This window comes from Muntiacus reevesi, chromosome 2 (assembly GCF_963930625.1).
Source record: "Muntiacus reevesi chromosome 2, mMunRee1.1, whole genome shotgun sequence".
In the NCBI taxonomy this organism is placed as follows: domain Eukaryota; kingdom Metazoa; phylum Chordata; class Mammalia; order Artiodactyla; family Cervidae; genus Muntiacus; species Muntiacus reevesi.
Window position 1 is genome coordinate 143,772,378 of NC_089250.1, and position 24,514 is coordinate 143,796,891.

General features: G+C 39.7%; 1 protein-coding gene and 1 non-coding gene across 5 annotated transcripts; both read right to left on the reverse strand.

The window, feature by feature from the left end:
- Positions 1–629: 629 nt before the first annotated feature.
- CWF19L1 (CWF19 like cell cycle control factor 1) lies at positions 630–23,920 on the reverse strand. Of its 4 annotated transcripts, none has more exons than XM_065923099.1 (14): positions 23,799–23,920; positions 21,505–21,589; positions 20,049–20,111; positions 19,280–19,381; positions 17,461–17,675; positions 15,444–15,562; positions 14,019–14,103; positions 12,280–12,420; positions 10,234–10,348; positions 9,458–9,537; positions 5,663–5,872; positions 4,224–4,343; positions 3,720–3,817; positions 630–1,059 (listed from the first exon to the last, which is right to left on the reverse strand). In XM_065923099.1, exons 5-14 carry the CDS (start codon positions 17,548–17,550, stop codon positions 912–914), a joined length of 1,206 nt encoding a protein of 401 aa, XP_065779171.1. In that variant the 5' UTR covers positions 17,551–17,675; positions 19,280–19,381; positions 20,049–20,111; positions 21,505–21,589; positions 23,799–23,920; the 3' UTR covers positions 630–911. The 4 variants fall into 4 exon arrangements, with proteins under 4 accessions (XP_065779171.1, XP_065779169.1, XP_065779170.1 ...); XM_065923097.1 differs by having other exon boundaries at positions 20,049–20,127; positions 23,799–23,914; XM_065923098.1 differs by lacking the exon at positions 4,224–4,343 and having other exon boundaries at positions 20,049–20,127; positions 23,799–23,914.
- On the reverse strand, positions 4,548–4,695 carry LOC136162319 (small nucleolar RNA SNORA12). Its single transcript, XR_010662121.1, has one exon. It is a non-coding gene; the product is annotated as a small nucleolar RNA SNORA12 (small nucleolar RNA).
- Positions 23,921–24,514: the final 594 nt, after the last annotated feature.

Here is a 24,514-nt window from a genome sequence, read left to right on the forward strand (position 1 = left end):
TTTTCTTTGGCTTCTAAGATATGGCATTCTCTTATGATCACTCCCTCTCTGCTTTTTCGTGTACTTCTTGGATCACTCGATTTCCAGGCACTCCTTAAATACTGATATTTCTCAGGCAGTCTTCTTATAACTGTATTCATCCTATCTATTTTCATCCATTCTCTTAACTTCACGTGTGGCCTATATCCTGATGAGCCCCCAAACCCTATCAGCAATCCAGAGCGCCTTGAATTTGTAACTATCAAACAGCAACTAAAGCTCACATCTTGGTAAAGGAGAACTCATCTTTTTAAAAATCCCAATTAGACTGTAAACTCGGGGACAACAGGAATCATGTTGGGACATGTCTATACTCCTGGAGTCTAGAAAAATGTCTAGTACAGAGGAGTTAAGTATTTGCTGAAGGACTGAATGAGTTCTTTTCTATCACTAAGATGAATTCTATAAGGGGAAAATGGCAAAGGCTTTGGGTCGCTTCTCCATCCTGGGTTGCTCAGTAAGAAGGCACCTGTGAGATCCTGGGATAACAGCTGGACCTAAAGCCCTGGCCCCTCCTATTATACACACACACACTACTTCATTTCAATAGTTACAGGTAACATGAACACAAGACACTTCCCAACCATGAAAAAGCATTTGGATTTTATAATAGTTTAAATATTTTTGAAAATGTTGACAAGCATAAGCTCTACTTGGAACTGGATGACAGATATGCTTTTAACATAAGATCTTCATCCTAAAATATGACTTTTCCCAAAAAATATTCAATCTTAGGCCTCTTGCTACAGGCAGGTTCCATGGGAATACACAAAAAAGAGGCAGGGAAACAGTCCCCATGGGAGACTGTTGTTTCTTAAAAAATAGGCTGCTATTATATCCTGTGAAGTTCACAAGGTGCTTTTTCCCTTTGCTCAGTCATCATCCACAGTGAAGTCAAAGGGCTCAAAGTCTTTCCGGAAGCGGCGAGCCAGAGTCTCCTCCTCTTCCTTACTGATCTGACACTTCCTCCAGTCAGACTTGTCAGGAATATTAAGGATAGCTTCACTAGCCAGGACCTCTCTGCAAAAAGAGCACAAAGAAATCAAAATGGACAATATCAGTCCAAAACCTTCAATTCCTCTCCAGCCAGACAGCTCTGCTCAGATCACCCAAAAAAGGTATGCAAATTCCTCTAACTTTGCTCATACCTCTTCCCTGAGGGCTATCTCTGCCATTCTATCAAAATCACATCTGTTTTAAACTGACCAGCCCAGGTATTAGCTCTTCTCTAACCCCTCAAATTCCATTTACTCCTCTGAACAACCTGGAACTACATTACTGGTACCTAGAGAATCAACATGACACAGTAGAAAGGGGGCAGGCCCTGCAATCAGAAACATCAGAGACTGGATTCCATTCCCAGCTCTGCTGTTTGCTGTCTAAGAACAGATTACTTCATCTCTGTGTCTTAATTTCCTCGCCTATGACATGCAAAGTAAGGGTTTTCCGATGTATGAAGATAACACAATCAAAGCACCAAACTAGTTGTAATTATATCCTGCCTTAAACTCTAGTTTTGCTATCTCAGGCCATTAATGTGCTGAGGGCATGGTGAAAAGTCAGGCATCTAGTATCATACCCCAATCTGACTTTCTGCCTCTTTCTAGTGCCCTCAAGTCTATACAGGCACAATACCACATGCTCAATGTCAACAAAATCACCTCTCACACAAACTATCTTCTAAATGCCACTGCTTTCTATTTTTATTTATTTTGATATGTTAGAAATAATCCTGTTTGTACATTTGTGTGGTTCATTTTCCACCTTGAAGCTACAGTAAATAGAAAGGCTAAAAACAAATCACAGAGTCTTCCAAAAGTCAAAGGACCTAAGCTCAAGTTCTTATTCTCTGGGTAGACTATGAGCCTATCTCTTCATCTGTAGAATGAAGATAGACCCACCCTTCTTATACAGCAGGAAAAAAAAAAGATGTCTTCTCAAGTATTTTGTTAACTATAAAATGCTATGTTCCCTGGTGGTTCAGATGGTAAAAAATCTGCCTGCTAATGCAGGAGACACAGGAGACGCAGGTTTGATCTGTTCTTGCCTGGAAAATCCCATAGACAGAGGAACCTGGCAGGCTACAGTCCATGGGGTGGCAAAGAGTCGAACATGACTGAGTGACTAACACTTTCACTATCACCTGTAAGTTACTACTTTGAAAATACTCAGTGTTGAAAATACAACTATCAGGAACAGAAAATCATTCAAAGAATCTCTCCTTTGTAAGCTTACATGCGTGTGCCATCAGTATCTAAACCTGTGTCTGCTGCTGAATCAACAACACAAAAGATAATGTCAGATGTCTGAAGCTCCTAATACATTTTTTCTCATTTATTATCTTCTTTGAAAATGTAGACTACTACATTTACTAGACTTATCTACAGGTGGCAGTCTCTTAGAGGCTTTCCAAATCGACCCAAGAATGGTTCAAGGTTGATTCAAACCTCAGTTCTACTAGGGGGAAAAAAACCACTGCAAAACACAGACTCCAGCACCAGATAATCTATCCTGCACATTCTTCCAATTACCCTCCATAATCTCTTCTTGCCAGCAAATTCCTGCCTTCAGTCTCTGCCTAATTTATACCACTCCCTGTACAGTTCTGCAGTCATGTTCTCCATGATGTGAGGAACAGAAATGAAGCCTCATCCAAATCTTTAGGACACTGCAGAGCAATGAGTTAAGACCTCAATTTTGGGGTCCAGCAGGCCAGGTCACTGTGACCATGGACAAGCTACCTCACCACTCTAGAGCCACACTGTCCATTACTAAAGCCACCGTGCAGTGTGACTGCATGCTCGGTCATGTCCAACTCTTTGCAACCTCATGGACTGTAGTACACCAGACTCTTCCGTCCATGGGATTTCCCAGGTAAGAATACTGGAGTGGGTTGCCTTTTCCGCCTCCAGGGGATCAAACCCCACATCTCCTGCAACTCCTGCATAGGCAGATTCTTTACCACTGAGCCAGCTGGGAAGCCCAATGAAGCCAGTAGCCTAATACATTTAAATTTAATCATAATTAATTAAATGAAATGGAGTTTCTCAGTCACATTAGCCACATTTCAAGTGCTCGGTAATCACTAGTAATGGGGCTGGGGATTACTGTGTAGGACAGTGTAGATTTATAGACTATGTCTATCATCATGAAAAGTTCTATTGGGCACTCCTCCCGAGTCTCATTCTCCAGACTGGTAAACTGCGATGACAGTATCTACCATACAGAGTTTAGAAGATTAAATGAGGTAATGCATGGAAAGTTCTTGGCACAGTGCCTGGCACAGAGCACATGTTCATGGTAGCATTTTCCTCCCTTGGGCTAGAATGCCCATGCACCAGAGTTTACCCTCTAAATCTCTCTCCCAGGCTCAACTTCAGCCCTTTCATGATGCCTTCCATCAAGCAGAAATGGGCTCTCCCTTCTCTGGATTTCTAAAGTACATTGTTCCTCAAAACTTTTTTATGGTACTTTCCACATTCTACATTACATTACTGTCATATACGTAAGTACCTGACTTGCCCTAAGACTATTTGTTTCTTAGGGAAAGGACTATTTCTTGTTTGGCTTTTTATTTAACTCGTAATGCAGTCCACTACTTTATTCAGAGTAGGTCTAGTGAAAACAAATTAAAAAAAAAAAAAAAGAAAACACATTTAAAATAAGAAAACTATACAAACCTTCCAAACTGCAAAGGAAAATTCTTTTTAATTCTGTGGAAAAGTTTCTCTCCTGTGTCAAGTTCAACATAAAAATATGCTGCTCCTGGCTGTGCAATCTACAGTAAACAGAGTCATATGAGGACATGTAATAGTACTTTAAACATCGAAAATCCCAGCCCATCTCTTAAGAGCTTTAATTTAGTAAAGAATTTAGAAGTACAAGAACTTTAATACAACTAAAGTTTAAAAAGCCACTGGCAGATATTACAAAGATCCTCCCAGTGGCACCTACCTCCCTAAGATCCTGCCGTAGGAAATTTCCAATTTCTTGCCCTTCCCGGGAAAGCACCAAGGAACTGCTATAATATAATCTTCATCTCTAGTCTAATCAATACCCCATGCTCGAGTACCAAATTGTCACCTGCCTATTTAACATTTGTTGAATGCCTCTGAGTACCTCAGGCTCTACAGGCTAGAAACCCAATATCTCTCCTGGAATATCATCTTCCTCTCCTGTTTTACCTGCTTGATGTCTGAGTGCTCTGGGATTTCCAGGAGCTCTATCTGCTGTTCCTGTGCCTGAGTGATGAAGGCGTCTTTAATGTCATCAGTAGCACAGCTGCTGAGTGGCACAGGAATGACCTGGGGAAGGCAGGGGAGCGGGGTGGAGGAGACAGGAGAAATTCTTTGTGCAGGTCTCAGAGAGGTTGTGCCGCCCGTACAGTCTCTGAGATGTAGCAAATCCATCACAGGGGTGGAGGAACACCCCTCAGCAGACATTTTCCTCAGGCCAGACAGGCTATGTCATCCTGTCTGTAAGGACTTAAACTTATGAGACAGCCTTTCACATGTGGGAGGCCATCTCTGATGCAGAAAAGGCTAGAAAGAGATCTCTTTGTCATCAAGCCTTTGCCAGCTCCTATATAATATATGTGGCAGAGTCAGGCCCATTTGAAAACTTAACAAATGTGCCAGAAAGAAAACCACCACAATGACAATCAAATTACCCATAACAGTCTCTGAATCTCTGAGCTGGTAGCCCCAGGCAAGACCTGAGACTCCTTCCTACCTGTGAGCTGTCACTCATGCTAAGCGTCACACAAAATACCCACTCTCTTCCCAAACTCTTATCTGTCAAGGCCCAAATCTTTGTTGGAACCTTCCTGAACTACCCATTTCTTTTCTCAACGAGGCACTTAACTACCTGTGCTATTCAGTTGTGCTGACTATGTACTTCCCTGTGAAGTCCCTGGAGTTATCGCCAGAAACTATAACCTTTTAAATGAATATCATTTAAATATTAATATGAAAGTTCATACTAAATTTTTTTAAGTATTACATCAACTATTTAAATACTTAATCTTATATTAGAATCAAATACTTAAATATTTATTACAGTTAAGTATTAACATTTGTTGATGGGCACTTGGATTGTTTCTATGTCTTAGCTGTTGTAATAGTGCTGCTATGAAAATTGGGGTGCATGCATTTTTTTGAATTAAGAGTTTTCCTCTTTTCTGGATATATACCCAGGAGTAAGACTGCTTGATCAAAGGATCTATCTTTAGTTTTTTGAGAAACCTCTATACTGTTTTCCATAACAGCTGCACCAATTTACAGTACAACCCAAGCGTCCATCAACAGACGACTGCCTTAAGAAAATGTTGTATATATACACAATGGAATATTATTCAGCCATGAAAAATAATGAACTGTTGCCATTTGCAGCAACATAAATAGATGAACCTAGTACAGGGAATTATATTCAATATCTTGTAATAACCTATAAATGGAAAATAATATTTTATATATATATATATATAAACATGAACTGAATCACTTTGCTGTACATGTGAAACTAATACAATATTGTAAGTCAACTATACTTCAAAAAAATTAACATTATTTAAATATTTATCAATATCCAGGCCCTTCCAAGCTCTTGGACAGAGATCATATACCTGTAGCTGCAGGTGATGGCTCTTATAATTTCTCTCAAATAGAACACATCGTTTGCCTCGACTCCTAAAGAACCTCCTCAATGTAGCCTTGTACTTCTCCACCTCTTCCACCACCTCTGCTGAAAGCTCCACCACTGACTGGTAGTGTCCAATGGGCAGAATGAGGACATGGTCATCAGATAAGCCTCCTTTGGCCAGGGCAAGGTAGCACTGAAGAGGAAGCACACAGAAGTGAGACTTCAATACTGCATATGTGATTCTTCAGAGAAAAGCCTCTACAAAGTGTGAGCTGTGAGGGTGTGGGGAAAGTGCGCCAGCGCCTACCAGCAGAACTTCTTTTAAAAAAAATCTGATTTTAGAGGTTATGACAACATTGTTGTCAAGTACCTGCTAAAGAGTGAGGTTAGATGCAACAAATTTCTATGCAACTATCAAATGAACTGGGGAAAAATGAGCAGCACACAAGACTGGCTTTTGGCTACAGACACACCAGAGCTGAAGGAGACCAGAACAACAAACTTCCTTTTTCCTCCCAGGCTCCAAACTTGAAACAATTTAACAATTTTCCAGTGACTATCACTCTCAGCTACAGGAAGATACCACTTCTGATTTCAAAGGAACCACTTCTGATTTCAAAGGAACCACTTCTGATTTCAAATGAACCACTTCCCCTACAGTGACACCTAATCCCACCCCTAAATACACCTCCTGGGTTCACGAAAAAGGCTAAGATGACATGATTAGCCTCCAATGTCCCTACAGCCTTAAGCTGCTGACTGACCTTTACAAAATGAAAGCAAACATAACCTAACGGGGAAGGAAGAAGAAATTTCAAACTCAGGTACATCCAAAGAAAACTATGGTTCCCAGCAATGGCTGTCGACAGCTAAACAGCAACTAAAAATATTTCTGTCAAAACCCAAACACACAAGACTGTTCTGCCACTCAGACATACTTTGAAGGAAAGAGAGCAGAGAAAGGGCCAGGCAAATGAAGGTACCAGAGCTGTAGAAAAACAATCCAAAGTATACTTTTAGTGTGGTGCGTTCAAAGTTAAGACTGAAAGAAAGAGTCATTTATTTTTCATCTACACTGAGAAAGTCCAACAGAAAGACAAGATAGGTAACAGCAACAAACTAAAGCATTATCATCCTTGATCTCCTTGGCAGAGAGGATTGAACACATCTACAGAGTTAATATACCAGATGACTAAAGTTCATCAAAACCTCATAAGCACTAAAACAGTAAAAAAAAAAAAAAAAAAGAAAGAAAGAAAGAAAAAAAAAGTACAGTAACCAATGTGATTGTGTTTTAAAAGGTTACTCTAGAAAATTACATTTTCTAGCCTTTATGTCAGAGGGTTACTGCCATAAATGGCAGTTTTTATACTGTGATGTGCCTTGAAGCTACTGATGGCTTCTAGTCTAAACAGCACCCCTAAGGCAGTACCTTCTAGTTTTTGTAACGTTTCAAACTTGCCCAGTCTCCTCCCTGCTTTTCAAACTCTCAACTTCTAATCTGTGCTGTACTTGAATTCATCTCTAATTTTAGCTATATAAGTAGGACCTGAATGAGTATTTCTCCCATAAATGCATGGATTTTGCAGTACCTCTTCTGGACTCTTAGCAGTCTGCATCTGTTTTTACCAATGTAAACCCATGGGTCATTAGCATACTTCTATGTATATCCCTTGAAGAAGACATGGCTGCTGCTGCTGCTAAGTCGCTTTAGTTGTGTCCAACTCCGTGCGACCCCATAGATGGCAGCCCACCAGGATCCTCTGTCCCTGGGATTCTCCAGGCAAGAATACTGGAGTGGGTTGCCATTTCCTTCTCTGGGAAGGCATGGCAACGACAGAGAAAAGTTAGGGGAAAAAAGTAATGAAAGGGGATCAAAAGGAGTGGTTGCAGACAGGGGACTCCAAGTCCTCAGCCAGATACCCAAAGGTCACCAGACATTCGCAAGAGATTTCTACCAATAAAGGACAGTACAGGTAAGGGTAAACTTGATTGGTAGGTAAGCTCTAAGCTAAAATCATCATGTGACCTCCTATTTGGTCCACAATCAAAATCTGATATGCTTTTTGCCCCTCTAACTTCAGGTCAAGATAAGAAGCAAAGAGTTTTCCTTGAAATTCCCCTAGGCTCATAGTAAAAGGCCCTCATTATCAGGATAAGCTGAGGAAAAAAAGGTCATCCCCAGGAAACAAAATCAGAATAAATCAATGAAAAATGGATGAAAGTATCTGACTGCAAAAGCATCACACACTACGAAATGATCTGTATATATTATCCTCAGGAGCCTTGGAAAATAGCCATTTCTAGTCATGGGTGACTAGGGTGCAACTGTAACTCTAAAAATTAAGCTTCTTTTCATTCTAAGTGAATGGAAAAGAAGGATAATGGTCTATATGTATCCCAGAAAAATGAGGGTCAAAAACAAGTACTATTTAATATCTAAGCAAGTCATGCCCAAGGAAAAGTATTTGGGGAAGTCTGAAATAGGAGGACTTTACAGTGAAACACACGTAGTCCATCAGAACTTTCCACAGCCTGAATAAAATCCTCAAGATCATCCAGTTGTCATGGTCTGATTCAGTGCTTACCCAGCAATCTTATAATTATCATCTTGGGTTCCCATATACCCAGACCAGAAATGTGGATGTGAGTCTTCCTGTCATCAGAAAGCTATATCCTCTACTACTAGGCAAAAATGAGAATTTATCACTTTAGTCTTTTATAATTAGTGTAAATCAGTTCCCAACATTACATAGTTACTATTGATAAAAATTAATAAACTCAAGTTTTAAAATCTGAAGATACAAAAAAAGAATATCAACATTTTTTGCCAAATATGAGTGTATAGGCAACAGAGGACTCCTTTTCAGGGACAAAGAAAATCTTTGTTTCAAATGGTAATTCAAAAAAGCAACTCATCATCCCCAAATAGTATGGAATAAAAACATATAAAGTTCAAGAATTTCATAAAAGCATCACCCTAGGAAAGCCATACCTATTTGTCAGAGAGGAGGGAAAGAAGGAGGAATCTTTTGAAACTGATTCTACTAAACCACAAAAGAATTGCTATAGTTGCTATGGTCAAAAAGATAGAAAATATCAAATGTTGGGAAGGATGTAGAAAAACAAGAACTCTCATACATTGCTGATGGGAAAACAAGATGGTGCAGCTATTTTGAAAAATAGTTTGGCAGTTTCTTAAAAAGTTAAACATAAAATTACAAACAACTCCACTTCTTAGGTTAGGGCTATCCAAGAGGAAAAATATATGTTCACACACAGACATGTATGCAAATATTCACTAGCAGCCATAAAGGGGAAACAACTCAAATGTCCATTTAATGAATAAATAGAAAAAATGTAGTCTATCCATACAATGGAATACTATTTGACAAGGAGGAATAGAAAACTGATACATGCTACAACAGAGTAAGAAGAATATTATGCTAAGTAAAAGAAGCCAGATGCAAAGATGTTGTACAATTCCATTTATAGGAAATACCCAGACAAAAACAAAAACAAAGTAGCCAAGTGGTTTCCAGGAACTGAGGGTGGCTGTGGGGATTAACAGGAAATGGGCCTGAGGAACCTTACTGAAGTGATGAACATGTTCTAAACCTGTATTATGTGATGGCTGTACAATCAGGAAGCTTACTAAAAGTCACTGAATCGCACACTTAAAGTAGGTAAATTTTATATGGAAACCATGACTCCATAAAGTCAACAGAAAAGAAACAGGTGTCTTCCTCTCTGCAAGAGGTTCATGGAAGTAACTCACATGTGTGCCAATGTTGACCACCAAATGCTTTTCCACTTCAGGGCTGGCAAGGCAAAACCAGCAGGGTCCTGGAGGCTGAGCTTCACGTGGAAGAAAGACAAATGTTACCATGGTCCAAGCATTACAGCACATAACCACCGACAGAACTCAGCCTTGTCTGATCTTTATGTCCTGCAAACACTGTATGCACACACTACTGCCACAGGAGGTCTGCTGTGCTTCCACCATGACGCCCGCCCCCATCGCCATTGCCAATGAAACTAAATGTCTACAGACATTCTGAATTTGTAACCAGTCCACAGGTAGGTGATCTACAAGTGATAACCACAGCATGTAACTGGCAACTGACTGCAATAAGAGAACATTCAACTAGGTGTCTGGAGCCCCATTTCTAGTTCCAGTCATGCCACCAGCTAGTCACATGACCCCAGGAGTTACAATGTCAACTTCTTCATCTTTGAAACAAGTGGGTGGAAAAGAAGATCTCAGTGTATTAATAGCTGTCTTTGCTAACATTTTGATTATTATTTTATAAACCTGCACTGGTTTGTAGGCTTTTAACCTTCTGTTTTACAGACATGAAGGAAAGGAACTTTTTCCATAGTTCTTACAGAAATAGCCTCAGACAGCGTCAAAGTCAGGCCATCTTTGCATCCTTTTGTTTTTATTATTAATCTTCTGCCAGAAGAGGCCCTCTGAGCAATGCTGCTTCCCAAACAAGACCCAAAATAACCAGTATTGCCCACAGAAGAGACCTCTGGAACCAAGGTACTTACGAGGTTTGCGAGGCTGCTTTGGGTGAGGAGAAGACTTGCTGTCTCTGCCTGTAGATGAACGCTTCCTTCCCTGCTTTTCATTTAAATCAAAGAAAAACTGGCAAGCTGATTCTTCCTGGAACAGCCAAGAGAAGAGTAAATGTTATTAAACTAACCTTTAAGCAAGTAGCCAACCATCACACACAAGGGAACATTGCTACCTTCCTCCCAGCCCTTTCTGCCTAATCTAGAGAAGCAAAATAGTTTCCCAGTCCTGATGCCTGGACTCAGTCACACCTCTCAACACTTATCTAAGCTACCACCAAATTCATCCCTTTGGAAAAGCGAATTAAAATGTAAGTTATACAGCAATTCTTGCCTAAAACACAATAGCATGACCCCATCCAAATCCCTTTCCCTCTCAAAGTAGGGCTGTAGTAGTCTTACAATTTCACAGATCAAACAACTTTAACTGAGTTTTAATTTAAAAAAAATAAAAGGCTGCTCATAAAGAAAGTCTAAGAAAGCAGACCATTCATACTAGTAAGGGAACTTGACATTCCTTGCTTGAGTGAAGGGAAAATGAATTCAGAAAAGTGTGCTATTAAGAAATCTCTTCAGAGTAAATCTTATTGACCTACTACCACTCATTCAGTTCAATTCAGTTCCAGTTGCTCAGTCATGTCTGACTCTTTGAGACCCCATGGACTGCAGCACACCAGGCCTCCCTGGCCATCACCAACTCCCAGAGTTTACTCAAACTCATGTTCATTGAGTTGGTGATGCCATCTAACCATCTCATCTTCTGTTGTCCCCTTCTCCTCCTGCCTTCAATCTTTCCCAGCATCAGGGTCTTTTCAAATGAGTCAGTTCTTCGCATCAGGCGGCCAAAGTATTGGGAGTTTTCAGCTTCAGCATCAGTCCTTGCAATGAATATTCAGGACTGATTTTCTTTAGGATAGACTAGTCGATCTCCTTGCTGTCTAAGGGACTCTCAAGAGTCTTCTCCAACACCACAGTTCAAAAGCATCAATTCTTCTGCACTCAGCCTTCTCTATAGTCCACCTCTCACATCCATACATGACTACTGGAAAAACCATAGTTTTAACTAGACAGACCTCTGTTGGCAAAGTAATGTCTCTGCTTTTTAATATGCTGTCTAGGTTGGTCATAACTTTTCTTCCAAGGAGCAAGCATCTTTTAATTTCATGTCTGCAGTCACCATCTGCAGTGATTTTGAAGCCCCAAAAAATAAAGTCTGTCACTGTTTCCATTGTTTCCCCATCTACTTGCCACAAAGTGATGGGACCAGATGCCATGATCTAGTTTCCTGAATGCTGAGTTTTAAGCCAACTTTTTCACTTTCCTCTTTCACTTTCATCAGGAGGCTCTTTAGTTTCTCTTCGCCTTCTGCCATAAGGGTGGTGTCATCTGCATATCTGAGGTTTTTGATATTTCTCCCGGCTTCTGCCATAAGGGTGGTGTCATCTGCATATCTGAGGTTTTTGATATTTCTCCCGGCAATCTTGATTCTGACTTATGCTTCATTCAGCCCAGTGTTTCTCATGATGTACTCTGCATATAAGTTAAATAAGCAGGGTGACAACATACAGCCTTGATATACTCCTTTCCTGATTTAGAACCAGTCTGTTGTTCCATGTCCAGTTCTAACTGTTGCTTCCTGACCTACCACTCATTATAAAATAACAAATTACATTGCTAACAAGCAGTTGGATCCTTGCCTGAAAAGTTAGGAACAGGGAATTAACTTTAGACAGGAAAGATTTTCTATATGTAACCCTAATATTTGAACCAACTTTAGATACTGAAAGACTTAAAATATAAAACTGTTAACCCCAAACTACAATTAAATGTACACACACACATTGATCCTACTGGAAATCTACTAAGGCTTTCTAAATCACCACCACAATTTCCCAAAGGAGAAAATAAGAGATTAAGGTTCTAGGGATTAAAGTTGCCTTATGAACTAAATTATAACCAGGGAAAAGACACCTATAATGGGTAATCATGCCCAGAAAATGTCACCTCTCAATCAGAACCCACCTCAGGGGCAGGAGTTTGCTCTTCTGTGGATGCTTCCTTCCCAGATTTTCTATAAGGGTTTTCAGTGACATCTGGCGGCTGTTTTACCAGTTCTGCTGCATCCATTAGTTTCATAGGAACAATACTGAATGCATACAGATACTTTGGAAAAAGAATAACAATATTATTATTTGTATACTATTTATGCAAATATAACCAACCTCTTGGATTGTAAAATTGCACAAAAATCTTCAGAAACTGAGTAAAACTAAAGAGAAGCAACCAGCCTATCTGTGGTTCAGAGAATCCATAACAATGCCATTTCGGTGATCTCTGCAGGGGCTAACCAAGGGCTGATGAAGTAACAAGCAACTAATCAAAGCCCAGCCCTTACACAAAACAATTAAAACTTCAAGGCCTAGAGGGATTTGCTCCATAACCCTTGAAGACAAATTGCTTTTGTCTCTCAGTCCTTTATCTTTTTGTACTTTGTCAATAGTCACTGTACTGCCCTTGTTTTTTCCCAATGAAAAACAATTTAGTGTTTTCCTTTAATTTTATACAATTTCTGCTATTTATGCAGATAAATTTTCTTAGGGATTAGTAGCAAGGAACTAAATATATAAATATCTAGAATCTTGGATGGACGACACAAATATTGAAAACTTTATGTGAGATATGAATAGATGCTTAACCTCACTACTGATCAGGGAAATACAATCAATTAACACTGACACACAACCTTCTTCTATCAGGATGGCAAAAATGTCAATAAAATTTGACACTACCCATTGAGAATGTAGACAGAAAACAGTCTCACACATTGCCGGTGGGGGTGTAGACTGGAACAAAATTTTGAGATGAATTTAATAATATTTGCCAATTTCAAAATTGCATACTCTGAGTGAAGTATGCATTACTTAGTGCTAAGGCTAACAGGTCCCTCAAAGTAAAACAACAGACTAAAAATACTGAGATACTCAGTCTTAAAAGGGCAATTTTAAAAAAGGAAGGAAGGAAGAGGGGAGGAAAGGCAGATAAGTTATTAATAAAAAAGAAATTACAAATCAAAACTTGCTAAGAATGCCCTGGGCCCCAAAGCTTAAGCTATTATGGAAAAAACAAAATAGTTATTTGCTTATCTTTTGCATATACACTTTTCATGGCCTATTAAAGTGAGAAAATCTTCAGATAATTTATCTGTTTTCCCACTTGACTGACTGTTCTAATTTTTAGCTGTCCCAATCCACAATATCCTGGCTTTTGGCCTTAAAGAATCAGAAATGCTCTCAAGAAAGTGAGAAAACCAATATATATACTTTTCTGGTATATTTTCTTTCATTCACTTGCACAGTTTTCCAGCATAAAACCAGATTCCAGGTGTCACTAAGACTGCCCAAAGCCAAGGAGAGCTAATGAAGTTGCTAAAAGAAGCAAAGCAATAGTACCATCTGATATCAAACTCTTGAAAAATACCCATGGAGACAACCACATGGATGTGGGAAGAAAGAACATAACTCATTTGAAAATCTGCCTTTGTTCCACTGGGCCTATTTTCCCAAACCCTTCCCTAAAATCTCCTACAAAGGACCCAAGGAAACGGACCTTTCATTACCATATTATTACAAAGAGTAAAGTCACTGAAGTACTGGGACATTACAGTTGGGAAGAAGAGGAGATCTGAATCCTAAACTGGGCAAGAGGAACATTTATCAGGCAAACAATGAATACTCACCAACCACCGAACACTCAACATTTACCTTTTTCTTTTCTGGATTTCCAACATTTGCCAGAGCTATAAACCTGGTGGCATGCTGTGCATTTTCCTGTAGAACAATGTGATTTCTGTAATATATTTGAAAGATAATAGGTTATCAACAAACTTTACCTTTTTTTGGCCGTGGCTCGAGGCTTTCGCATTCTTAACTTCCCTTCTGGGGAGTGAACCCAGCAATGGAAGCACTGAGGCCTAACCACTAAACTGCCAATGAATTTCCAACAACAAACTTTACTTTTGATGTGCAATTACAAAATATGTAGATTCCATGGGTCCATGAAAAGAGCATAGGCCTAAGTCCATGACTACATCATCACCAGTAATATCTCAGATGTTACCCACCCATTCAGTAGAATATAATCATGCCTACTTCCCAGGGCTGCTGTTAGGAAAAAGCGAGATAACAAATCTGAAAAGCACAAAAAAAGTCTTGATTTTAAAAGAGTTGGGCAACTGGCAAAATGTTGATAATTGTTGATGTAGGTTATGGGTTCAAGAGGGTTCATTATACTATTCTCTCTTCTTTTGTGTAATAATATAGTAGAATACACTAAGGGCTAATGATGTGAAAGCATCTTTTCACGCACCTATTGGCCACTGGTTTATGTTCTTCAGAGAAATATATATTTGCATCCTTAAAGGTTGAACTGCCTTTGAGTGGCTTGTTTCAATAACCTTTCTGTTTTTAGTGTATGGTTTCAGAGAAGAAGAGGTTTTTCTAGAAGGCATATATGGAGATATAAAACAAAAATCTGTAATATCTATGTTTATACCTTAGGCTGTGGGATTTATAGGCAAAGAGCAGGTTATATTCTTCTTTTGCTCACCTATATTTTTTGAACTTTTAACAACACATATAATGCTTTTGAATAAAAAAAAAAGTATAAATTGTTTAGGGATTATCCATGCACTTTACAGTGATGGTCATTCACAATAAACTTTACAACTCTATAACTTATAAAACACTGGTTTTATTTTTTCTGCAATATATCCTTTAAAAACTCCACTTCCAAACTATACTGAAAAAAAGAAGAAAAAAAAATTGATACAAGTTTTTGATTCCTAAATTGAAATGCTTCTTAGGTAATTACCCTGAGTTTCAGACTATACAAGGAGCACTATTTAACCTGATCAAAATAGGACATACTATACATCAAGCTATGATGATTAAACAGCACTGTAATGTCAGACCCTTACGCCTAACAAGGGGCTCTGTATTGGCCAATCCTTTGTATTTCAAATTAGGAAACTTAACTCAGAGAAGTGGAATGGTTTGAGGGTCACTTATTTCATGCCTGAGAAACTAAAAGAAACCAAGATGTAATATGGCTGAAATGAAAGAGAGAAGTTTACACAGAAAATTCAAGCAAATTCTTCAAAAAACCAAAAAGAATGGAATGCTACTCACCGATATGGAAGCCTCTCATAATAGGTCTTTTCCAAAGCAGCAAAATGATATCTTGGTTTCAAGCCTGTGGCAAGACTGGAGATCAAAGCAGAGCCACATTTTTTGGTATCCACTTCTCCCTAGTAAACAGAAATTTAGTTATCATTAACAGATCTAGGAGTTATCATGAAATGCAGAGATATAACAAGACACTTTGAAATGTCTTTGGAATTTTTATGTGGCTACAATGTGGCAGTAGAATTTGCATCATGAATTCCACTCTATGGCAATCAGAGAAACTAAACACATAAGGGGAAATGGGCCAATTACAAATGCAGAAATAGGAACAACAATTAGAAGCCAGAAGTTAAGGAGGAAGGTTACTCCTCCATATAAACACCCAAAATAAGATTTATGAAAATCTCATTTGGGAAGGTAAATGTTCTCTCTCTGGAGCCCACAGACTGTGTGTCTATAATTTGCTTTGCTGTGCTCCTGTACTTCTGATAATGCAGGCAGTAATAGTCACTACAGAAGATAAAAATCAAAAGCCCCTAGGATCAGGGCCCCTAGGATCCACAGAATATTTGCCTTAGAACATTCAGGGACTTCATCACATAAGCAAACAGCCCTCTATTTTGCTTCAGTCAAGGAAGGCATGGCTTGCAGAAGGGCACAACCATGTCCCTGGTTCAGTCTGTCAAAAGTTAGGCTTATTCCCAGAGCTTCCATTAACAACAAATTATGTGACCTCTCACCCATAACCAGTTCATACTTTCTTTTATTTATTTATTTATTTATTTTTTTTCATACTTTCTTTTAGAACTTCATTCTAAGAGAAAGTATGAACTGGAAAGAGAGAAATTATCAGAGTTAATTTTCCACTAAGTAAAGCAACACTTTCCTTTTGTCTTATGCCTGCCTCCTTCAGGTATCTGCTGAAGGGCAGGGAACTGGCCTTGAGGCTAGTATCTTAGGGACTGGTGTTTTTTCCCCTATAAATATCTTGTGTGATTATTTATTCATTTTCACTAACGTTAACCTTAATCAAAAATTATAAACTTTTTTTAGCTCCTTTTCATTCTTCCTTATAGAGTATCACTTGTCTTCCTCCCATCATCACTTTAGTAGTCTTTCTCTGAATCTACTGCCCCTTATGTTCTAGTGGCAGAATGACCACGGGTTTTTGGAAGGGGAAGAGCATGTCCCTTCTACCTTCAATATCCTGACAATGGCTGGTGTTTTGTTGGCCTTTTTGGTCACAGACATATTGTGCTAAAGCTGACAGAGTAGTCTACAAGGCCCTTTTCTGGATCATCACTGATAACTCTGCATCTAGGAACTGATTTTCCCCTAAATATACTCTTTACATTTTCCTTCACTGAAACTCAGTGGATGCTTTCTGCCCTCACAGACAATCTTTCAAGGTCTTCCTTAGGCTTCTTTTCCACCAGCGTAGCTGTCACTCACCAACCTGGTGTACATCCTCTTCTTATAAAAAGTATTTAGATCAAATCCAACGACACAGTCCAATACATTCCAACATTAAAGCATTCCCATTAAAGACGTACTAAGTTTTGAACATACTGTGTCCCAACTTTAGATTGCTATCTTCACTCCCATAATGATTCCATCTTTTAAAATATTTTAATAGCCAAAAAGATATAATCTGGAATGGAAAGGGAAAAATAAAACTGCAGAGCTGCCACTAGCTATGAATATTTCACTGAATATTAGTGACTCCTCAAAACATCTTAAGAAGGCTAAGAAAGGATACTTGAGGCAGAGACTACAATTCTTAAAAAACTTTCATTTATAACTAAGACTTCAGCAATTTCATTCGTGAGCTGTGTTTTCACAAGATCAACTTGCTTTCATCAACCAATAGGCTTTAAGTATCCCGAAAAAATTCACACAAGATTTCTACTGAAAGGAACTAAGAACTGAAACACTCAAAGAGCAAAAAAAAAACAAAAAAGCTCAAATTAAGCCACTGCAATTTGTTTTTAGAAATTCCAACTGAACAAACACTACTCACAGAAGAATTCCCAAAGTTCCCCACATACTTGGGCCACGGGGATGTGAGCAAGATATCAACACCCTTAAACTGGGGTGTTGAACACAGCATTGTCCTCAGGGAAGACACATCCTTGGGACTGAAACTGTAACCTGGGACAGGCTCATTTAAGGACTCTGTCCCGCTGAGGTACACAATCTGCAGTCCTGAACTTCCAGTGAAGACACCTTTACGACCTGGGTTCAGAGAAAAATGGAAAAGTTTTAGTCACACTGCAGAAGGTAATATGCTGGTGATGAATCTCTTTCATGCCCCAACTCTTTTAAAGCCCACTTCTGGCTCCCAGATCTCAACGCTGGATGGTTACAACAGTATTCCTGTTCAGTACATAAGAGCTGTCCTTATGTGGAAGCTGCTGGAGCCCACAGGCTGACTGCTCTAGGTGCCTCACAACTGAAAAAACTTTGGAAGCACTGATTAAGAAAAAGGCTTTCTGCCTTCTAGAGACTCCATAGGGAATAAAAGAAGTTTAGACATCTGGAGTGGCACTGAGAAGAAAAAAAAAATTGCAGGTTTGAGTAAACTATAGTCTAGAATAGATGTCCACTTTATGAAGGCAGACACTTCCAAATGAAGGAAAACATTAGGAAAGAGCAATTATTTAGAAAAAGTTAAGAGGCTCTGCCATCTTCTCAATTCATTCCTGGCTTCTGCCCTTGATTCTCTTCCTTTGTGTTGCCTCCGGAACCTTGTTCCATCAGCTTTCACCTCCCTTTCATCTACTGAGTCTCACATGGCTCTTTCCACATACTGACTCATTATGGAACATATATACTGACCAACAAGAATAACGAGGTAATAAAGAACACACATACTAATAAAAAAAAAACTATAAAGGAGCATTTATAGCAAAGGAAATGTGGAAGCTTTCTAAAGAAAACAGAGACCAAGAGAGAGGAAATGTGAAGAGTAGTCGAGCCATTTTAGAAAAAACAGGTGTTTTTTTTTAGTTCTACCACTTTACTGCTACCAACCCATCTCCCTCCACCCTCGTGCACACATGCTCAGTCATGTAATCCCACGGACTGCAGCCCGCCAGGCTCTTCTGTCCATGGACTTTTCCAGGCAAGAATACTGGAGTGGGTTACCATTTCCTTCTCCAGGAAAAAACTGAGTTGAATGATGCAAGAAGCAGTAATGGTAGAAGGAGCGGAGCACGGGAAGAAGAAAAGCAAAATCTGAGTTGTTTTTTTTTTTAAAAAACAAAACAAAAAAACAGCCCGACACTGAAATAAGAGTTTCAGGGGGTTGCAGAGGAACAACTTTAACCTGGCATTGAAAAGTGGACCTTGAATTGGAAAAAGGACAAAAAAGTAGTGAAAAACCCAAGAACCAGCATTAAAAACTTGAGTTTTTTAAAACCTCAGTGAAACCTAGAGCTATAGAAAATTAGAAGTCTTATTAACAAATAAGCTGTATATATCTAGCAATGTTACACGGTGAGACCACATACATGGAATTAAAAAAACAAAACAAAACACAATTTATACCTTAGGTACTCCAAACATTGTGGTCAAACAGTTTACTCCTCTAGTTGGCTGAAACAGTATATATTGGGTTGTGGGAGTACAAGGAGATTGGGGAGAGGTGTGAGACACCAGAGACAACAGAGGAAAAACGACATAGTCTTAAGCATATGGACACTGACTTTAGAAAAGAACCCCCTGATCCCCATTCTCTCCGGCAGTAATGGCAGATGAATCCAGCCACAAATTTCCTGGGAGACTAATTCCGGAGACACATTATCTTCATTACAAACACATAAAAAATATGCACTTACCCAGATAAGTAATGTTCTCAGCTAACTCACACCCATCAACATCTTGGAAATATTTTACTGTTTCTTGGTTATTGGCTCCCAGCACATATGTCTGAATAGGAGCTAATGAGAGAAACAGACATGACACTCACTAGTTAGCAGATCTGCTTGGGGACCTGAGAACTGCTTCCCCGCAGGAAAAACATTCGTAGTGAAGGTAAAGCCTGCAATCCTCCACGTGGAACACGCTCACCACAGAGGACATCCTACAGCCAACCTTGTGGCTTGATTATTAAATGGCATCACTAGGCTTATCACATCTTAGAACGAATGGTCGATGTACAATTAGGAAGGCAGACCCAAAAGAGCTTCATAAAAAAACATCAAAACTGAAAAAAGGGAAAGAACACATACAGTTGCATTATTCAATTCTTTCCCACTGAGAAGACAATTCTTTTCCTGGAACTAAATCCAGCCAAATTAAAAATTTGAACATTTGGATGCATAGAAATTCTTCCCAGATCAACGCAAAACTCAAAGGCAAACTTTTAAATCACTAACATGTAAAAAACAACTTGGCAAGAACCAGGGAGCCTTAAAACTTTGTTAAAAACCATGTTAAAAACAAGTTCTGGGGACTTCCCTCGTGGTCCAGTGGCCAAGACTCCACACTCCCAATGTGGAGGGCCTGGGTTGATTGCCTGGTTGGGGAACTAGATCCCACAAGCTGCAACTAAAACCTGGCACAGCCAAATAAATAAAATATTAAAAAGAAAAATAAGTTCTATACCTTTCTTGATGCCAGTTTTATATTCCTCCCATTCAGCATCTGGAGTGGAGCCAAAGAAATTTCCTACACACAACAGCAGCTAAAATGAGTTTTTTAAACAGATATGAGATTTTTAAAAAACTATCAAATAGTACATAATTAATTGACAGTAACATTATTTGGCTAATTACCCCATTTAATTATCTCTAACCATTTTTTTCCTTAATTTATAGAATTTCTAAACAATTCTTTAACAATTGTAGTAGTTACTTTGATTCTACCAATTACTAAATTTTGGCTCTCTAGCTGTCAAATACAAGCTGGGGAAGGGGATGAGAGGGTCAGGGAAAAAATGGAGAAATCAACTTTGAAGAATCTCTCTGTGAAATACAAAACTCAGGTATCCCTCAGGTATTAGGTACCCTGAGAGATATAGGAAATAAAGGACACATTAAAAAAAAAAAAATTAAAAAAAAAAAAAGGACACATTTCCTGCTTGTTGTCTTACTCAACCTTTAGCCCAATGAACAAATAATTCCCATACCTACAATACTCTTCTGTACTCTAAGAATTTAGAGTCCAGTAGTCAACAATACATAACAATCAGGGCTCTTTAGTTTGTGAAGCATTTGCACATATTTTGTCTGACTTCATCCACACCATACACCCATGAAATAGATCTGTGCTTCCCAAACCCAGTAATCAGAATCACTAAGGGAGGTTTTTCCAGTGGTCATGTATGGATGTGAGAGTTGGGACTATAAAGAAAGCTGAGTGCCAAAGAATTGATGCTTTTGAACTGTGGTGTTGGAGAAGATTCTTGAGAGTCCCTTGGACTCCAAGGAGATCTAACCAGTCCATCCTAAAGGAGATCAGTCCTGGGTGTTCATTGGAAGGACTGATAACCAGTCCATCCTAAAGGAGATCAGTCCTGGGTGTTCATTGGAAGGACTGATGTTGAAGCTGAATCTCCCAATACTTTGGCCACCTGATGCGAAGAGCTGACTCATTTGAAAAGACCCTGATGCTGGGAAAGATTGAAGGCAGAAGCAGAAGGGGATGAGAGGATGAAGTGGTTGGATAGCATCACCGACTCGATGGACAGGAGTTTGGGTAGGCTCCGGGGGTTGGTGATGGACAGGGAGGCCTGGAGTGCTGCAGTTCATCAGGTCGCAAAGAGTCAGACACTACTGAGGGACTGAATTAAACTGAACTGAAGGAAGGTTTTGCTAGTCTGTTTTCAGTTTTGTGTAAAGTAATAAAGTAACAAAACTCAAATTCAAGAGTATAAAAAAAGTCTACAGTAAACACATCCCCTTTCCCATACCACTCTTCAGTTACTAAATTTCCATGCTCACAAAAGAAACTCAGTCTAACAAGAGAGTAGGTGTTCCAGAAATGTATAAAGAAGCCCAAATTTTAATATGTTTGATTACAACAATCAAATTTTTAAATGCAGTAGAAAGAAACATCTTACATCAAAGTTTCCACTTTTCTTCTGAATTGCTCGAACTCTATTGAATAAAGCATCAAACTTTCCTTCGACATCTCCACATGCCAAGCTGCAAATAATATATAAATGTTAAAGCAGTTCAGGACACACAAATGGGCCTGCTGGGTTTGGTATATATACTAGTCTTCCTGGATCAGGGAGATTTGGGTTCCAGTCTCTCTGAGGTTACCTGAGGGGTTCAAGGCATGTGAACTATTAGTGACTGCTGGGTGGCTCCACCTGAAGGTCTCACCAGTTATCTTCACCATATCTAAAATTCAGCTTATCATTTCCTCCAAAATTGAACCAGTTTCTTCTCACTTGCCAAGTTTTGTGCATAAGTCTACTGCCAACTTGATTACCAAGAGGCAAAAATCCCCCATCCAATCTCTTCAATTCCTTTTACAAGTATCTTTTGTGATCCTCTTTACTTTTCATTTCCACTGCCACTATCTTAGCACAGGATTTCAGTCATCCATTCAACAAACACACGCTGAGCACCTACAATATGCTTTGCTAAGTGCAGTATGCCAAGTACTATGCTGAGGACATGTTAAGGAATATAAAGAAGAGGAATTTTCTTTATATTTTCTGCCTCAGGACAATTACAAGGCAGAGCAACTAGAGTCCCGTAGTTACTGAAGAGGCAGAATCAGAGAAAAATATAATGAATCTGGTAATGGCTACAACATAGGGAATATACTTATATTTCCTCTAATACCTTCCCTTCTTCCTGTCCATCCTACATAAAGCCAACAGCTTAATGTTCTTTCCTCAAAAACATTAAGACAACTCCACAGCCAGAGAGATGACAGCTTTTCACAAGTCCCTGATCTCTTTCCCCAATGCTTTCTCCAAGTTCCAAAACAGAAACCTTCTCTACAGTCAATCTGATCACTCTATCTGTCTCTGCCATTCCCTTGGGGTGGTGACATCTCCTAACAGTCCCACTCTACCCATCTTGAATCTAAAAGATTTCCCATCTTTCAAGGCTGAGCACATCTCTAAAGCCTTCCTGATCAGCTCAGAAAGTCCTCTTCTCAAAACTTTAGAAACCCAAACAGTTTTTCAGAGCAAACCCTGTAATAAATTATTTGGCATGTTCATTTATCTTCAGAGCCCTCCAGTCCCTATCAGTCACCAATTCCTAGTGTTCCCACAGGACCCTGCACTTCCTTTTACAGCAGCTGTCACATGGGATTACCATTGTTTGGGGGACAGCCACCGTCCAGTCTGTACATCATAAGACACCTCAAAACTCATCATCTCCTCATCTGGGCCCTTTGCCACAGTTTCCAATCCTACTGAAGAAAAACAGAAATCTAGGATCCGGACAATGCTGACTTCTTCACACTCATAACCAAACATCTCCAAGCCGTGTTGATGTCCTCTCTTTAACAGACCTTGAATTCCTGCATTTTCTTCATTTACCTAGTCCTAGCTGTCTTCTACTTTGGCTCTAACTTTTTCTTCACACTGCAGCCAGAATTGCTTTTCAAAATGAAAATTTGATCATGTCAAGGTGTTTGTAAACATTCCAGTGACTTTTTTTGGAATAAAGACCAAAAAAAAAGACTATTAATCAAAGCTCAATCCTCACTTCCTTGACTCCTCACATTAACCCAAATTATCCTATATAAATCCTCCCAGAACCGTGAACCTTTTCCTTCTGCCATTCACCAGGACCATAATTTAACATTTATCTGGTTTCTCTGATTAATATTTGTTCCCCTAAACTATAAGATTCATTAGGGCAGGAATTCCATCTGTGCAACGCCTAGCACCAGTGCCTGGCGCACTGCAACTGTTCAATCAATGCTGTTGAATGAATGGATAAATGGAAGGCTTCTCCTTACCACCCTCCTGAAAAAACACGCCAGGGCAAAGGCCCTATCTCTCTCTTTAGTCGAACCCTGCCCAGGGCCCATCAATGGGCCCATGCCTACAATTTTTGGCTAATAAACATACTGCAAGGAGAAACGAAGGGGAAATGATGTCAGAGGCCAGGAAGGCCTAATATGTAGGCCTGACTCTGGCAGCTTCCTCTTCTCTCTGCGACTGTAGACACTAGTCTCCCTCTTCAGAAGCGAAAACAATCGGGAGAAGAGGCCTGCCTGCCGTGGCCAGGCAAAGACGCGATAGGAGCTCACCAGCAGCCGCCGGGCTTCCACCCCGGGCTTTTCCTCCTTTCTTCACGTCTTTAGAAAAACCCTCTCCAGCAGACACAAACACAGAGACACACACAGAGACACACAGGCTTCGGACTCAAGGTCACTTACAGACGCAGCGGTTTCTGAGCCATCTGCATTAACACCCTGGGTTGGGCCGACCACGCAAAACTGGAACTGCGAACCCACGCGCCTCCGGAAAACTCGGCTGCACTGCGATAAGACGACAGCGCGCCCAACCAATGAAAGCTCAGTTACCTACGGAGAGTGCCGAGGGACAAAGGTCTGTCTCAGATGGTTTCGCCTCACCGAGGAATCGAAAAAGGAGCGTAGAAGAGGTAACGAAGAAAAACATTCCCACTGTCATTTTTTAATTTGGCGGCAGTTGAAATTAGTGAGCTGCTAGAAAGCTGTCTGCACAATGTTGGCCCCAACCTAACCATGTCACTCTTGTGGGGAAGACGGACTCCCTGCACACATGCGTTTTGTAAGTTTTAAACCTATCAAAAAGTTGAAAGAACAATGGCCATCCCCCAGATTCATGTGTCAACAAGTTGCCAAATTTACTCCTCCCTCCCTCTTCTTTCCTTCAAGGTGCATAGTATTAATACTTTTATTCCCAGAGTCACTTGAAAGTAAATTGAAGACAGCAGAATACCTCAGCATGTATTTCTTTTCTTTTTTTTTTTTTTTTTTTTAGCATGTATTTCTTAAGGACAGTTCGGTTCAGTCGCTCAGTCGTGTCCGACTCTGCGACACCATGGACTGCAGTATGCCAGGCCTCCCTGTCCATCACCAACTGCCAGAGTTTACTCAAATTCATGTCC

Excerpts from the sequence above, each read along its gene's own strand:
- CWF19L1 (XM_065923097.1), bottom strand. The coding sequence starts at position 23,827 with ATGCAGATGGCTCAGAAACCGCTGCGTCT. Across the intron at positions 21,590-23,798 it reads GCTCAGAAACCGCTGCGTCT|CTTGGCATGTGGAGATGTCG; the intron begins GTAAGTGACCTT and ends TATTATTTGCAG. Across the intron at positions 1,060-3,719 it reads TTTCCTTTGCAGTTTGGAAG|AGAGGTCCTGGCTAGTGAAG; the intron begins GTTTGTATAGTT and ends CTCTTTTTGCAG.